Raw genomic sequence first — 17,399 nt, 5'->3', positions numbered from 1 at the left:
CTCAGGACATGGCATTCTGCATCCCAGCTGTTCCAGCTCCAGCCATGGCTAAAATGCGCTCAGATATAGCTCAAGCCATTGGTTCAGAGAGTAAAAGCCTCAGGTCTTGTTGGTTTCCACATGGCACTGGACCTGTAGGTGTGCAGAATACAAGAGTTGAGGTGGTGAACCTCTGCTTAGATCTCAGAGGATGCACAGAAATGCCTGGATGTCCAAGCAGATGTCTGATACAGGGGTGGGGCCCTCATGTAAAGTCTCTACTAGGACAATGTGAAGGGATTATGTGGGTTGAAGCCCCCACTCACACTCCCCACTGGGTGCTGCCTAATGGAACTGTGAGACAAAGGCCACCATCCTCTAGACCTGAGAATGTTAGCTCCACCAACAGTTTGCACCATGTTCTTGGAAAACCTGCAAATACTTAATGCCAGCCTGTGACAGCAGCCAAGGGGGCTGTATCCTGCAGAGACAAAGGGACAGAGTTGCCCCAAGACCTTGGTACTTCACATTTTGCATCAGCATGCCCTGGATATGAGACATGGAGTCAACAGAGATTTTGGAGCTTTAAGATTTAATGACTGCCTGGCTGCTTTTTGGATTTGCATGGGGCCTGTAGCCCCTTGGTTTTGACCAATCTCTCCCTTTGGGACTGGGAGCATTTATCCAATGCCTGTACCCACACTGTAACTTGGAAATAACTAACTTGTTTTTGATTTTACAGGCTCCTAGGTGGAAAGGACTTGCTTGTCTCAGATGAGTCTTTGAATTAGACTTTTGAGTTAATGCTGGAGTAGCAGTATGAGAATGGGCTGATACAATTGGTCTGCTGCATTTTGCCAAAACTACCTTAAAATCCATTTCTGAGCTTAGAGTTTTCCATGTGGGTACAGGTACTGGGTAAGTGCTCCCATTCCAACAGGGAGAAATTGGTCAAAACGAAGAGGCTACAGGCCCCATGCAGGTCCAAAAATGAGCCAGGCAGTCATTAAAATGTAAAGCTCCAATATAATCTCCATTGACTGCATGTCTGACATCCAGGGCATGCTGATGCAGGGGTGGACTCCCATTAAATCTTAAAGCTACAAAATTGTTCTTATGTTTTTATTTATTTATTTTTTTAAAAAGTTGTTTTCTTCCTTGGCCTCTAAATTTCTAATTCTCTAAACGCTTCTTGAGGATATGTCTTTTATTTAAACAAAGGCAAAATCAGAAAGGCCTGCAGCAATGGCTGACTTGTGGAAGGGCAGCTATTTATACAGATGAGTCATTTGCAAGTCACCCATCTGTAAAATTTGTACTACAGGTATTTGATCATCATGATGTTAGGATGACAGTAAAATATTTCCTTATGCTGGCTTTCATTTATTTATTAAACAAGTGGGTGATGGAAATATTCTTTAAAATTCTGGATTCAGCATATTTTTCATTCTTTTCTTTATAACTAATATATTTAACAGTCTGACATTGTAAAGGAAAACCTACATTTTAAAGAAAAAATCATGTAAAATATTAAGTAGACTCTACTAATTATTAAGAAAATTAGTCTCTGTATTCTCCTGACATTTAATTTGACAGATAATTAACACACTATGCAGCAGGCAACCTTACATTCCCTATAGATCAATTCTATCATTCTGAAAGATCTGTGTAACCCCAATTTTACTTATGTGGGTTACTCCATACACTCTTTCTAGTTTCATACATTTGATGGATTCTTTCCTTCTTGCAGTAATGAGAAGAATATCCTTCATGACATTTATTCCAATGAAATTGGGAAGGAACAAATACTGACTGCTTCTGTAAGGATCAGCACTAACCCCACCCTTTAGATTTGAGTTTTGGTAATATTGATGAAATTAATCCAATATCCCAAAGTTTTATTGATATCCTAAGGAAGGCAGAATGATACAGTAGATAAAATAATCACTGTGAGTTAGAGTACTAGCTCCAGACCTCTCACCAACTATGACCTTGTACCTGTCCCTTAACTGGTGGTAACAGAACAATAAAGTGTAAAGATGACGAATGTACTCTTTGGAGTCAGACAAGAATAAGCAAAAGGACTTGCTGCCTGTCTAAATCACAGGTTCTTTATCTCGGAAAAAAAAAGCTAAGCTTAAAATGCTGTTTTGCTGTGATGACTAAATGAAAGAATGTATGAAATGCTTTCAGCATAGTGGCTGGTGCACAGGAAGAACGTTAATCATTATCAAGCCTTCGACTTAGGCAGCTTGCTATCTCTTCTCCACAGCTCCAAAGATGAGTGTTATAAAATAGTCAGATGAATCACTGAGTTTTAAAATAGTTTGAATAATGGCAAGATTTTATTGGTATAAGTGAATTACCTCTCAGTATGTCTGCTTTGAAGACACAACACACATTTGAATATATGAGGCTCAGTACATTTGTTAAGAAATAAATGTCTTGTTACTTTATGGTAAATCTGCAAAATACCTTATTGGAGTGAACTCTGGAAGAAACACTTCTAAATATTACAAATTACTTTCCAGAAGTAGTTTTAGAATCCTCAATATCCTGGATGTGATTTTTAATACTGGGTAATAAAAATGATCACAAAATAGTAAATCCTGAATCCTTGCAGAATAATGAAAACTTTAAAATATCCGTCATACGTTACTCAATTTTAGACAAATTAACTGAGACAAAATGTGAGAATTAGTTCAGAGAGAAAAAAAAAATGGAAGAAAATCATTTAAAATGATTCATAGGGAGCCTTAAGGTTATTTTTAAATACCTTACTGAATGTTCAGAGAAAAATCAGGTAGAGCATATTAAGAATAGCAATGCAAGTCAAGATAAGGAAAACTGAAAGCCGGAGGAAAATAAAGGTTGTCTAAATAAAGTGAAAAGAACAACTATCACCTATGGCAGCTCAATTATGAGAACACCCCTCCCAAACAAACGTTTTAATCCAAATTTCAATAATGACTTTAAAGGCACTCCAAAACTATGAATTAAATACATGCCAACTGACCAGTTGCAGAAATACTGCAACCTCTTGAAAATCTCCAGAAAGTCACACTTAGTGAGATAAAATAAAGTGTCAGATGTTTCATAACTGACTGAACATAAAAATTCCTAGTGATGCTTGTCAGAAATACTATTCTCCACTTAAGATTGACTGAATCAGAATATCTAAGGGAGAACCAGGAATCTGTATTTTTAGTGAGATTCTCTCCAATGCGATTTTGCTATCGTGTTTCATCCACCTTTTTTGGGACACACTACCTAGTATAAAGAAAAGATTTTAAAATATAAAGAAATATATATCTTTTTAAAAAATATGCCACAAGCAATGAATCATTCTCACCATGGAGATGCAGGAAAACACACCAGTATATTTTACTGTAAACACAAGTAAAATACACTGAATATATGTGAAATATCTGGCATTACTGTGAAAAACACAGATTCCTGAGATTTATCGGGTGAGGATAATTTGTTTACAGGTCATAATTGGTCTCTTTCTTCCAATCCTCTTTCTGAAAAAATACCACAAACAAGTTGGCCTCTCCAGGTACATCCAGATGGTGCATTTGAAGACTGTGGTTTGCCTTTCAAGGTCAGTGAACACTCTAAAAGACACTGCATAGTTAGCTAGCTGAGTGTGGTTCTGGGAGGGCCTCACAACTCAGTGGGTCTGGAAGTACTCCTCAACTTTGGAAAGAGACAGCACATGGACTGAAGTATTCCTAGTTACTTTCAGCTGGGAGATGGCTGCTCTTGTCTCCTGGCAAGGGAGAGGAGCAGGGACAGGCCTGCTATTTCTAAAGAAAGTGCTTCTTACTGATTTATTCACGTTTCGCAATTCTGGAGTGAAAAAAGGCTGCTTTTTGGGACTTCCCCCAGAAACTCTGATTGAGCAGATCTGAAGTATAACCCAGTATTTTTATTTTTTTTTAAGCATTGTCAATTATTCTGATGCAAGTATTTAGGTATCACATTATTGAGTGCTGGCCCACTACATGCAATTTATGTAGACTTCAAAAATCTTTGAGAAGTTTTTTTAAACTAAATATTATTTTTAAAATGTTTTATTGATAAATGATGCTAACGATTATCTTAGGCTTCATAATCTTTAGCCATGAGAAAACATTATGTTTCCAACATAATTTCAGTTTATATAATTTTGATCTATTGGAGAATAACATTTTGTCATGGGTAGTGAAATACCTTAGATAGGGAAAGCTATGTGTTGGCAAAATGAAACAGTCTTTAGGGGTGGAGGTAGGGCTGGCATTGTGATGATTATTTTGTAAAGTTCATTTATTTATTTATTTTTGAGACAGAATCTCACTCTGCTGCCAGGCTGGAGCACAGTGGCACGATCTCAGCTCACTGCAACCTGCGCCACTCTGGTTCAAGTGATTCTCCTGCCTTAGCCTTCCAGTAGCTAGGATGTACCACCACACCCAGCTGATTTTTGTATTTCTAGTAGAGATGGGGCTTGATCATGTTGGCCAGGATGATCTCGATTTCTTAACTTTGTGATCCACCCACCATAGCATCCCCAAGTGCTGGGATTACAGGCATGGGACTAGTGTTGTAAAGTATCCTAACAGGAGAAGGGTTTACTAAAATTCCCAGTTTCTCAGGTGATACTGAGCTCTGCTGGGTAGTGAGTGAACCATCAAGCTGGTAAATATGATTTGCACGGAGATATCATAAGGCTGTGTGGGTGGTATTATGAAAGTGGCAGATGAATTTCAATATGGACAACCATAAGGAAATGCTTTTAGAAGAAAATCTAAACTATGCTTATTATATGGTATGCTTTATTCCAGTTTATTGTAAGTAACTAACTTCATGATATTTGGCAAATCATTTGCATTCTTGCAGACAGAGCCAGGAGTTAAGAAGGTACTTCATGAAGAGAGCATAGAAAGAAAAAAAATGGAATCAGAAAATTGTGGAGAAGTCTTGGAATAAAAAATTATTGAAGGTAAGTGATGGCATATAAAGCTCCTCCCAATGTTACTGCCCATCCATCCCCTTTATCTCTATTAAAATCTCAATTCCAGAAAAAGGAGTTTACATTTATACAATTAACAATAACAGCAATTAAAAAACTATAATAATAGGGATAGTGTAGAAAAGTCATTTCTCATTACAGTAACACCCCACCCCCACCCCACCACACACACACAAGTAAAATGCTGTGGGAATTATAGGATAAGTACTGTGTTAATAGCTAACCTTTACTAACATTTACTAAATAACAGACACTCTTCTAAGTGCTTTGCATGTATTCATGTATTTAATCCTGACAGGAATCCTATCAGATAAGTACCATTATTATTCCCATGTTCAGATGAATACATTGAGGCATAAATAGGATAATTCTCTTGTCTAAGATTAAGTGGCTATTAAATCAAACTCAAGTGTGTGACCAATGTATTTCTAACCAAATTAGGCAAATAGATTCTAGTTTAAATTTCTGTAATGATGCCACACTAATGAATATGCATTCAAAAGTGGTGTTACAATTAGTTCCATGGTATTACACTGCAGCCTCACTTCTTTGCTACAATCTAGAATATGGCAGTGTTTTTGATAGTATGTTTTGGACAGGCATAGTATTCACCTTAAGTGAGCTATAGAAAGAAGTTCAAAGTCACTGATATGAGTGACAGGTAAAGAAATGTTGGAATTAAAAGTGGGAAGAAAGGAACAGATGAGAATGCCATTGCAGATGTAGAATTCACAGGGCTTGCAGAACTTACGGCATATGTGATCATGAGATTAGGAGTTGTCTCACTGACCCAGAAATGTTTATGGGTGATGTCTAGGAGAAAGGTGACATTATTAACAGCATAAATATCAGTTGAAGAATTTGGTTTGTGGGATATTCTAAATTGGAAACAGGAACAGAAGTATTCACTAAAGAAAAAAGTATTTTAAAATATCATGGGAATCAGGAGTAGAGTTTTGAAAGAACACCTACATTTAAGAAGATAAGCCTCCTTAAATTATTCATGGAAAAAAAGGCAAAGCGCAAATAAGGCACACTGGGTGGATGGACATACAGACAGGTAAGTAAATGGAATGATTGATTTAGGGGGTTGACTGAGACAGTGAAAGGTACAAATGATATGGTTGGGGAGAACATATGGCCAGGAAAGACAAAAAGAAAATATTTGCAGCTGTGTACATGGACTGCAAAGAGGTCACAAGAAGGAAGGCTGAGAAAATACTGATACGTTTGATTAAAAGAAAGTTGACGAGTTTAAAGAAAATTCTGTGAGTGATATGGGGAGGCCTCATGCCCAACTGGAGATTATTAAATGGAAGAGGACGTGTAGCAGCAGAAGCACTGAGTGTAGAGTAGTTTGTTAAGAAATATGAATACAGAAAAAGTCAGATAAACATAACTGAATATACCTTTGACACCAATGCAAAAATCAACTCAAAGTTCACTTTCCTTTCTTTCATGAAGAAAAATGTGTTCATAGTTACATTGCCAGTTATCAAAAGTTTATGTCTTTCAGAAATTCATTTCTGAATTGCAATGACAAGCTTTCATATGGGAAATCAAGAAAAAGACTAAGTTAGATATATATTTAGCAAATTCATCTTGTTGTTTATTAGCACATATTAATTCTTCCAAGGTTTCAAGACAAATTAAGAGAGTTAATAAAATGCCGAAAGAACACCTACATTTAAGAAGATAAACCTCCTTAAATTCTTCATGGAACAAAGGCCAAGTGTGAATAAGACACAGTGGGTAGACAGACATATCGATGGATAAGTGAATGAAATGACTGATTTAAAGGGTAGATCGAGAAAAAACAGTGAAAGGTACAAATGAAATGGCTTGGGAGAACATACTACCAGGAAAGATGAAAAGAAAATAATCTTTTAGAAGATTTGTTTTATGTGATAAAAAGAATATTTCATCTGATAAAAAATCTAAGTCTGTTTAGGGAGAAATTGGATTGTATGGAAAGACTGATTGTCAAGGATATGTGAGCAAATGAAGTATCCACCTTATTCAAAAATCATCTAATAATTTTTTGATGTTTTAAGTTTTCAGATCAAGATTATAAGCTTTCCAGAGAGACATACAGAAAAACAAATAAAAGATTAATAGAAGCCAAAATTTATATATTCCTGCAGAGTTTGATACAGACTTTTTATATTATTTGGCTTCCTTAGCATAGATAAATGTGCCCAAACAAGAGTGTTCTTGTCAGAAGCTTTCCAAGTCCCCTTGAAATTATCCGTAAATTGAAAACTCTGAACAAAAATTAGAGGAAGAAAAAGTCTCCTGGATTTCGGATAGGACATTCAATACCCAAGGAGCAACATTAAGAAGGAAAAATGAAAAAAAAAAAAGAATATTCAAAGTTATTCCAATTGTCATATTCCATAATGATAAACAGACTAATCAGAAAATAACAGTGGCTTTGCTACATTCCATTGTACTGAACCAGACATCAGGGGTCAGAGAGGACAACATGAGATCCATTCTCTCGGTGCTTTATCTCAGGGAAAGCAGAGAGGATTCACTGAGCCTGTGTTACGGTGGCCACCCTCGAGGGCAGACCCACTCTTCCTGTGGAGACTCTAGGGGAGAATCCCTTCCCTTGCCTTGTCTAGCTTCTAAAGCTGCATTCAGCCGCTCACAGCCTGTTTCTGTACCTTCAAATGCATCACTCCGATCTCTGCTGATGTCAACGGTCATCACATCGCCTTCTCATTGGTCATTAATTCTCCTTCTGTCTCCCCCTTAAGGATACCTGTGACTAGATTTAGGGCTGACCCAGATAATCTAGAGTGATGTGTCCACTTCAAGATCTTTAACCTAACTGCATCCGTAAAACCCATGAACCATATAAGCCAATATTCGTTTTCCAGGATTTGGACATCAAGAGGGCCATTGTTCAGCCTGTGACAGTCTTCACAGGTATACTGTTTCTATATTTTTCCATTGCTTCTAGGACCTACAGTATTCAGGAGTAAATTAATTGGGTCGGTTCATGGATTATGTAATTAGGTAACTCTGTGCACAATTTCTATGTTGACAAAATTCTTGCCTTAAACATGTTATCTACATATACATTCTGGCTGATTAGTTTGCTTGTAGTTCATTAATTAAAAATGGAAATCACAGACTCCCCACCACCAAATAGTAGATTATCTGCATCTGTAGCCTTTTTACTTTTTTCTCCCACTGTTACAACTGATGAATTTCCTAACAAAGATTAATCTTTCTACAGGCATTCTCGGTCTATTTCCACTCACTTTCTCAAGTTACTAACTGAATTCTCTCTACCGCAATGTATAACTCCAAAGATGGAAAAGAGCCCAGGGCCTGCTTTTTTGTTCTCCTTCTTTCTCTTTCTTTTCTTGTCTTTTCTTCCCTTTTCTTTTTTTCTTAATTAGCCTTTCTATATCACTGTGGAATCACTATAGCCCCAGGAAAGGGGGCTGGGAAAATGCTGCCTCACGAAGCAGGAAGATCTTGTAGGGAAAGATCCCAACTGTATTGAAAGAAAGGTGAGAAGCCTGGTTCTGTGCAAAGTGGATTTGGGGAAGACGTAGACAGCTTTGCTGTACCTTTGCTTAATACAGGATACTAATATAACAACCTCAACCTCTTTTTAGTTTATCTTGGCTTGCATACATTTTCCATCTTTTTTACTTTAATACATGTACCTTTTTTCAAACAGTGCTTCTCATGTAGTAAACATAAGTATAGATTAAATAAAAGCAAGTTTTTAAAAAGTAATTGGAATTGTGCTGGGAACTCAAATGAGAGGAAAAAATGAAACTACAAAATTATCACATAAGACAGAGTTACTGAGACCCTGAAGGGAGACTGGAAGCAGAAGTGTTTCAGGGAGAGGCACACGTGTCTAAGGGAGAAATGGTAGCTGCTGAGGAATTAGAGCTCAGCAAAAAGATATGCGGTTCATGGGGAGTGTTCAGTAAATTCTGCTGTGTTTTGTGGAGTGCAAGCACCTGATTCATTACCCTCCAAATCATTAATAAAAACCTGCATTACTCACAAACGCTATTGGGGTTGGACTTGCTTTGTTTTTAGTGCAGTGGTAGTGAGCTTGGCCTCATCAGAATGCTGAGCAAGGACAGACAGATCCAAGGGTGCAGGGTTACAGACAGAAACTTTTGTCAGTTTTTATGCGAGTATCCTGCCTCATACTGGATTGGAAACTACACGAGAGTAGTTGTTTTGTTTGCTTTGCCCTCTATTGCATCCCCGTACTTAACAAAATATCTGACTCATAGTAGGTGTGCAATAATACACCTTTGCAAATACATGAGAATAATTTTTCACCATGTCAGTAAGGGAAAATGATTGTGTTGCTAAGTACTTCAAATCTTCCAAAGCTTCACCATCGCTTTGACGATAATACGGTCAACAAAGCATTTCATGGTATGACACATTATTCCTTCAAATAGCCTTTCATTTTAGTTATTTGGACTGAAGTAAAATTTTATTATACTCTGTGTATTTTATACTTGTACTTGATAGATAGTCAAATAAAATCTCTTTATTCACCTAATGTCAAATTATTTTCAAAGCTAAATTCAGATATCACTTTTTCTAGGAATCATTCTCTTATGTGTCATCTGAGTTGGGTGTTTCTATTGGGGTTACCAAAGTAACACACACACACACACACACACACACACACATATATATATATGGCATTTTGTACAGTAATCATCTTTCTTTCTCACTAGTCAAAGGCTTTTCATAGATATTCAAGTTGCTTTTACAGTCTGCTTAGGGAGAAATTGGATTGTACGGAATGACTGTGAAGGATATGGGAGCAAATGAACTATTCATCTTATTCAAAAACCATCAAATACTTTTTTGATGCTTTAAGTTTTTAGATCAAGTTTATAAGCTTTCCAGAGAGAGACAGAGAAAAATAAATAAATGATCAATAAAAGTCAAAATTTCTATATTCCAAGCCCCCTCTAAAGCCCCTCCCCACCACAGGTATATATTCATATATATGTCACCCAGTGAAAAATGGAACCAACATATTTACTGTATCAAAAGACAAATAACAGAAAGTCAACTTTTTTTCTTCAACATTCGAATTTAAGTAAGTATTAGATGTCGTTCCTTACAGAAAAGAACTACAACTGTGAACATTACCTACACTGACTGCCATCTATGTTTCAGATACATCTTGTATTCCAGTTCAACTTATCTTGACCAGATTTTTTTCACTCCCACAAGTGCTAATGCAACCAGGTTCACGTAGGCACAACCAGTTTCACAGTTGCAACTTGAGGGAAACCTCAGAAAACAAGAGTTATGTCTAATAGAACTATCCACCAGGAGTGGGAGATGAAAGTCCATCAATACAGCCCGCAAGGTGACCGTTCTGAGTGCATTCTGTAATTCTCTGGTCCTGTGGGTTCAAACACAAGCATCTTTCCTCTGGCTTCACCTATCAACCCCACCCCATCTCTTAATCCTGCTCTTAGGGGAGAAACTTGAAATAAACTACCTACAAGCAATTTTTGTTTCCAGCTTTGCTTTAGGGGATCCAAAGCTAAGATTACACATTTTATAATAGAGAGTTTTGAAGTAAACTTCCGTTTGTACTTGAAAGTAAAAATATTACCTATGCATATGTCTTTTATGATTTTTAGAAAGATCTACGATTTTTTTCAGAGAAGTGTAAAAACACAATGTTCTTGAAATGATTTTTATAGCTAACTCTTTGGTCACAGCAGATTAAACATAATTTTTACATTCAACCCCCTACAGAGGTATTTACCATGCTTGCAGACACATCCATTATAATGCCTGTCTCTGCACTGAGAAGTTTGTAAAACCCAGCTGGAATTTCAGCTGACTGTGGTGGAATATATATTCTATTTTTACTTTTGGAACAAGTGTAATACGTGCTATCTACTTAGGAAAACTTTCGGGAATATGTCCTTCTTATAAACATGCTTTTCAATTATATTTTATGAAGAGAGATCAAATAGTGATATTAAAGTTTTTGAATAAAAATAATTCCATTCTAATCTATGCCTTCTTTAGAGTAATTTTATGTTTCAATTTTTTTTCATATTATCTCAGTATGAATTTTGTAATCACTCCATACGTACAGGAATTTTCAACAGTGGCTATTAATTAGAATTGCCTATATGTGTGTATGTGTATATACATATATATGCGCGCACACACACACACACACACACACACACACACACACATATATATATATATATATATATATATATATATATATAAAATATCTGTATCTATATCCACCTTGATTTGTATGCCTGAGAATTCTGCAAGTTGGTGTGAGTTCCCCTGATTCCCTGATGGTGTATCTGAACAATCAGTTCTCTTCTGGGGTGTGGCGGACATGCCTGAATGGTTTGTGCGGATGACCAGGCTCTGCTTCGGTGTGAGGACAGGGAGCTGGCTGTCAGGCTGCTGGCACACAAATGCTAGAATAAGAGTTTTTCACTAGAGTGCCACAGTTGACATAAAAAAAAATTAGCCTTCCATGGAAAGCTCATTCATATCATTAAGGGATGAGTCTTTGGACATTTTGCATATAGAGAAGGAAAAAGTGTCCAATACTTTATTGAAATAGTTGTTCAATGTCTATGTCTTCAATCCCCTTTGCTGAGTCCCATTCCTTACATCCATCCTTAGTGCTAACTTTGATTTCAGAATGTCTTCAGGCTTCCATTGGACATATATTCCTACCCCCTTTCTTTAGAACCCTTACACTTTATTCTATGTTTTAGCTTTCTCCACCTCTTTAATACTTTAACTCAATCCTCCCTTATTCTTTGAGAAATATATTGAAATGTCTCACTTGTTGGTGATGCTCTTCCTCTCCTTCAGCATCCTCATTAATAATATGGATTTTTTTTTGTAAGGTCTAAGAAGGGTGACAGAGAGCAAATGTATGCATCTAGTCTGCCGTGTTGAGCTACATGCCCACTTCTTATTGAAAAGCTTATTTCCCTTGGCTTCCTTAACACTACATTCTGCTGGGTTTTTTTTTGTTTTGCCTTTTTTTTTTTTTGAGACAGTGTCACTCGGTTGCCCAGGCTGGAGTGCAGTGGTGGGATCTCAGCTCACTGTAGCCTCCACTTTCTGGGTTCCAGCCATTCTCCTGTCTCAGCATCCTGGATAGCTGGGATTACAGGCAAGCAACACCAAGCCCAGCTAATTTTCATTTTTTTTTTTTTTTAGTAGAGACAGGGTTTCACCATGTTGGTCAGGCTAGTCTTGAGCTCCTGACCTCAGGTGATCTGCCCAACTCGTCCTCCCAAAGTGCTGGGATTGCAGGCATGAGCCACAAGCCACCGTGCCCAGCCTGTTCTACTGTTTTTCCTATTATCCTATTATCTTTTTATTTCTCTGCCTTCCCTCATTATCTTTTGTGGGATTTTCATTATTTACCCTCCTAATATAATTTGGATTAGGCAAGGCTTGATCTTAAGCTCACTTCTCATTTTATACTCTCTTCATGCTTTCTTAACTACACCAACGCTTTCATTACAATTTTCACTGTAGTAACTCATATTCATATCTCAACACTGTTATCCAAACTACTAATTGTTTTTGCACAGCAAAATTTTAAGAAACATTAAAGCTAAATTGTATTACAATCTTTTTAATGTTATTAGCTTTATTTTTCTTTAGGTTAAATTTAATTCTAAGTTTCAATTACTATGAAAAACACATCCAGTAGCGTATACATCTAGAAAGTGGCTTAAAAACCTGGAACAATATCATATTAAATGATAATTATACAGTAATAATCTGTAGATATTTATTGATTTTCCAGTTTATAGAGTTAATCTAAGAGGTATAAAAGATATGATTGCATTTGCGAGAGAGAATTGCCAAAATAAAAGTAGAAGAAAAAAGAACATAAGAACATAAGGAACATAACATTAGGAAAATGAAGGAAAAAGTAATTATAAAATTATCCTTATTTCATGACATAAAATGTTATTAATTAGTGTCAAGAGTTAAAAAGAACAGTATAAATTTAAGTATATTATTAAAGTTTAAAAGATAAGCAACAGGAAACCTAGCAATGCATATTAAAATAGAGGAGGGAAGAATGTATGCATACTTATCAAATGAAGAAATAGATATTTATTGTTTAAGCTTAATTAGCTAAGATGTATAGATATTTTCTAGCATTTTATGAGAACCTTACAGAACAAAAAAAAAGAGAAGTTAGAAATTTGGCTCCCTAGAGTGAGAGCATTTTCTGTTTCTTTGTTTTTCTATGTGACTACATTAATTCAATATGGAAGTATTACTTTGATTTTTTTTTTAATGGAAAAATAAAGGGCAAGAAAGCAATTGCCTTAGGTAAGTTACAGAAAAAACAAATGTAAATTTTGTAGCTTCTCTGGTATAAAATCAGGCTGTTACTGAATGATGTAATCAAAATTTAGCAGATGTTTCCCACCTGGTTATTTTTTGTTGTTAAATGTTACCTTGAAATGGCAGTTTTGTTTTATTTATTTATACTTGCTTTATTGAGCCTTTTATATAGTACTTCTCTGATAATGACTTACTGAAAATACAAACATTTGTAAAAGAAAAAAGTGTCAACAATATCAACTGCTGCAGTCACTTCAATTAATATACTGACAAAAATTATTAGTTTAGTGATCTAACATTTTGTTATATAAGAGGCAATGACTTACAGTGTAATTTTCTGAACGGCCAGAAGGAATGATTATCAATAGTCCAGGATGGAGGAATTGGTTGTAATAGGAAGATGGACAGTATACTATCTTTACTGAAACTGGATGGGAGGTAACGATGCAGATTGAGATGTAGTTAGATTTAAATTTTACTAGTAGAAGGATGAATTCACAAGTTACGTAGTTTTTGTGAAGTGGTGGTTTTGAGGCAATCCAGTCTATGGAAAGCAGAGAAGTTTCCAAAAATCTGTGGAAGAGGAGCAGATTAAGCCATCCACAGAACCTTTGTGGGACTGAAAAGCAGTGTTGGGAGCCCCCTTGAAATTGATGATCATAAACCCATGGTGGGTGTTAACTTTCCAAGCAGCTTTTAGAATCCTGAGGCAGTCACAGAATAAGAGCATAACTGAGTTCCTGGACTTGGGGTTTTGCCAAACAAGGGCAAAAGAAGACAGAGAGGCAAAGGGATTTAAATACCAACAAATAATTCTTCCTGAAATGTTTGCCCATGAAAGTTAGAAGGAAAAGTTAAGTATTATATCTGGGCCATGAAACAAAAGTTTAAGACTCTTGCACATGGACATTGACTTACACATGTGCTACTCTCCCCTGTGACTGGCAGGGCAATGTGTAGAAAGAGGACTGTGGAGTGAAACGGTGGCGGAAGAGCTTCCTCAACCTTAGGCACTATTCAAGTATAAGGTATCATTATACAGATGGATAGTGAAAATGAAATTAATTGTTAGCCAAAAAAGTTACTCTTTTCAGATAACAATGCTTTAACTTCTTAAGAAATCAGGGAGAAAAAGGATCAGAAGTTTTGGAGACACAGCTTACGGGGAATAAATTCAGTTTGTAATTAGATAAATTATAAAACTGCCTTTCGTTTTTCTTTTTTAATTGTTATCTATTTTTATTATATATTACTAATGTATTTTACATGCAAACACAAAGCTAGGTACAAATTCACTTGTTTTACTTCAAGACCAATCAATTCTAATATATAAAAGCTAATTTAATGTAATACTTTGCCACAACTAATTTGCTCCTCTCAATCCTTCCAGTCACTTCCGCAAGGGTTGTGATTGCTCAGTTCTCCCAATTGTTTCTTCTACTTTTACTGCTACAACCTTGATTTGACATGGCTCTAATATCATTTAGACTTCAGTTTGCTATGCTTTATATTTTATGTATTTTCTTTTCTATTATTCGGAAAAATATATTATAAATTATGAACATAGACATGGCTGCCCATTTTGTGATCCTACTAGTTTGTAAGCTGGTTTTCTAAATCATCCAGAATGTGCCTATATGAATTTTCTTTAGGCCACTGAAATGAAAATCTTGAAATAAAAATTCTCAACCTATAGACACTTTCATATAGTCTTGAAGTTAGCATAATATATACGTATTTATTCCATAGTGATGTAATGCACTATGATGACTTTTAAATCTTTTTGTAGCCCAGCTGTCTCTTATGGGTATTAGGAATATAAATCTGAATATCTATTGCCAATTTTCACATGCATTTCCCATGTACATTGTATCTCATATTCAAAACTCAATTCCTCATTTTTACTTACTTCTCTACTTCAGCCGTGTTCTTTTCTGGTAAAGAGAATCATCATCCATTCAACGAACTATACTAAAGCCTTGAAATTGTTGTATATGCTAGCCTCCTGCTACTCCACAGCCTATAATTCATTAATTATCAAATGCTGATAATGCTGCCTTCTGAATATCCCAGTTACGTTTCCTGTGCTCCAGTGCTACAGTCACTGCTTTTGTTCAGTCATTTATATCTTGGCTGATTAGAGTTAGTAGCCCCTGAATTGGTTTTCAAGTCACCATTGTTTTACCCACCTATTTCTCCATGCCATTACCTAACTGTGAGGCCTTTGGCAATATTCATCATTTCTTTAATACTGGCTTTCTCCTCTTTAAAATGAGTATTGCATTTTTACTCTTTACCTGATAAGTTGTTACTATTATATATGTATTACATAATACTGTGTGTATCTCTGTGTGTGTGTGTGTGTGTGTGTGTGTATAATATATACTTCACAGTTTATGAAGTTGCATAGATTTTGTTTATATACATACACATATCTTAACATTTACATACATATATAGATGTTTACATATATACATATAAACGTTTATATGTATATACACACATAAACAACAAAGGCCCTAATAAACTAAGTGGTAAGCAAAAATCCTGTGATATAGCTCTGGTCATACATTCCAGCAGCATATATTCTAAAAACAAGCATATAAAAAAACAGCACTTAAACAGATTATTTTTTAAGCTTCACAATCAATCAGATTCTCAAACTTCTTAATAGTGCCTGCACAGATTTTTTTAATGCATGACAGAGCAAACTGCACATCATAAATCAATGGTAATATAGTGCTTCACTTCTTTAGTGCAATGCTTAACTATAAAAGTCTATAAATACAAATGAGGTGTTTAAATTTGAAGATACTTTGGATAGATGGCAATACCTATAATTAGAGAATCATCACTTCTGCCTGATTTGCATTTAAAAGTTAAAGTTCCAACTGCTCCTATTATTGGAAAAGTAACAATAACAATTATAACTATACCATGAAGTATTAAAAACTGAACATTTAATTTGAAGGCAGCTCAAATAAAAATGTAATGAAAACTGAATCCATAAAATGCTTGCAATTCATACACACATGTTATATAGAGGCACTAAAGAGCAAAGGAACGAACTGTGGAGCCTTTATTATGGTTCTTTTTTCAGATTATTTCTCCCTTTCTAGCATTAGAGTAGCATTATGGAGAATATTTCTCATGCATGGATCATCACTTTCTTATGTCAAAACTTTTATTCTAAGGCATGCATAATCATGACCTAAAAATGTAAAATTTTTAAATATGGCAAATGCCTTTTTATAAGTTCGAGTTCTTAAAAAAAAAATACTTCTTTATTTTCAAAATTTGAGTTGGCTCACCATTTTAACGGGCCAAGCAACTTACCATCATTACGCAGAGTGAGTGGCGTTGGAGGACTGAGTACTCGAGCATTCGTCACTGTGTTTTTCACCAGACAAATATAGCTGCCAACATCTGATGTTTGGACTTTAGAAATATAAAGGTTGCCTGTCTCCTGGGAAATGAACCGCCGGCTGTCTTCCGCCACAAAGGAAGGGAACTCATTAAATACCCAGCTATAGATGATCTCTGAAAATACACAGAATTTGGTCATTGAAAGACTTTGATTTTTTCATTAACAGACAAAGCTCAAACCACAAAGCCTTTAGAAAGCATTAAGTATATTTCAAGTTCATACATATTTGATCCATACATCTATATAATTTCATATTGTATATTCAAAGGATTATTGTTAAGGACTACAGTGAGATCTGAAATATTTCTTAGGATGCCTGACCTTTACTCATTTGTTATTCTATAAATTCAAATGTGTATTGGACAGGTATTAGGTACTCAGAACTATGGTAACACTGAAAACAGAAAAATAGCAGAGACAATTGTCCATTCGCAAAGATTCATTTAGTGAAGAAAATTTACCCAAACCTAAGAAACAATGTAGAATAAGAAGATGGAGATGTGGACCTTTTGGAAAGAAGGTGTAGGACAAGGGCTCCGAAGCAATCATACTTATCAAAGAAATGCAAACTCCATTTCTTCTGTCCAA

General features: G+C 35.7%; 1 protein-coding gene across 3 annotated transcripts in view; it reads right to left on the bottom strand.

Annotated features, from left to right (window-relative positions):
- CNTN5 (contactin 5) overlaps nucleotides 1-17,399 on the bottom strand; it is a 1,375,758-nt gene that overhangs the window by 413,902 nt on the left and 944,457 nt on the right. For all 3 annotated transcript variants that reach the window (XM_074400462.1, XM_039471391.2, XM_074400463.1), the window contains one exon: nucleotides 16,721-16,924. In XM_074400462.1, coding sequence (XP_074256563.1) covers nucleotides 16,721-16,924 — 204 coding nt within the window. The remainder of the gene's footprint in view (nucleotides 1-16,720; nucleotides 16,925-17,399) is intronic.

This window comes from Saimiri boliviensis, chromosome 6, assembly GCF_048565385.1.
Source record: "Saimiri boliviensis isolate mSaiBol1 chromosome 6, mSaiBol1.pri, whole genome shotgun sequence".
Lineage (NCBI taxonomy): Eukaryota > Metazoa > Chordata > Mammalia > Primates > Cebidae > Saimiri > Saimiri boliviensis.
The sequence above is the reverse complement of the archived record's forward strand: the minus strand, read 5'-3'. Positions and strand labels throughout refer to the sequence as shown.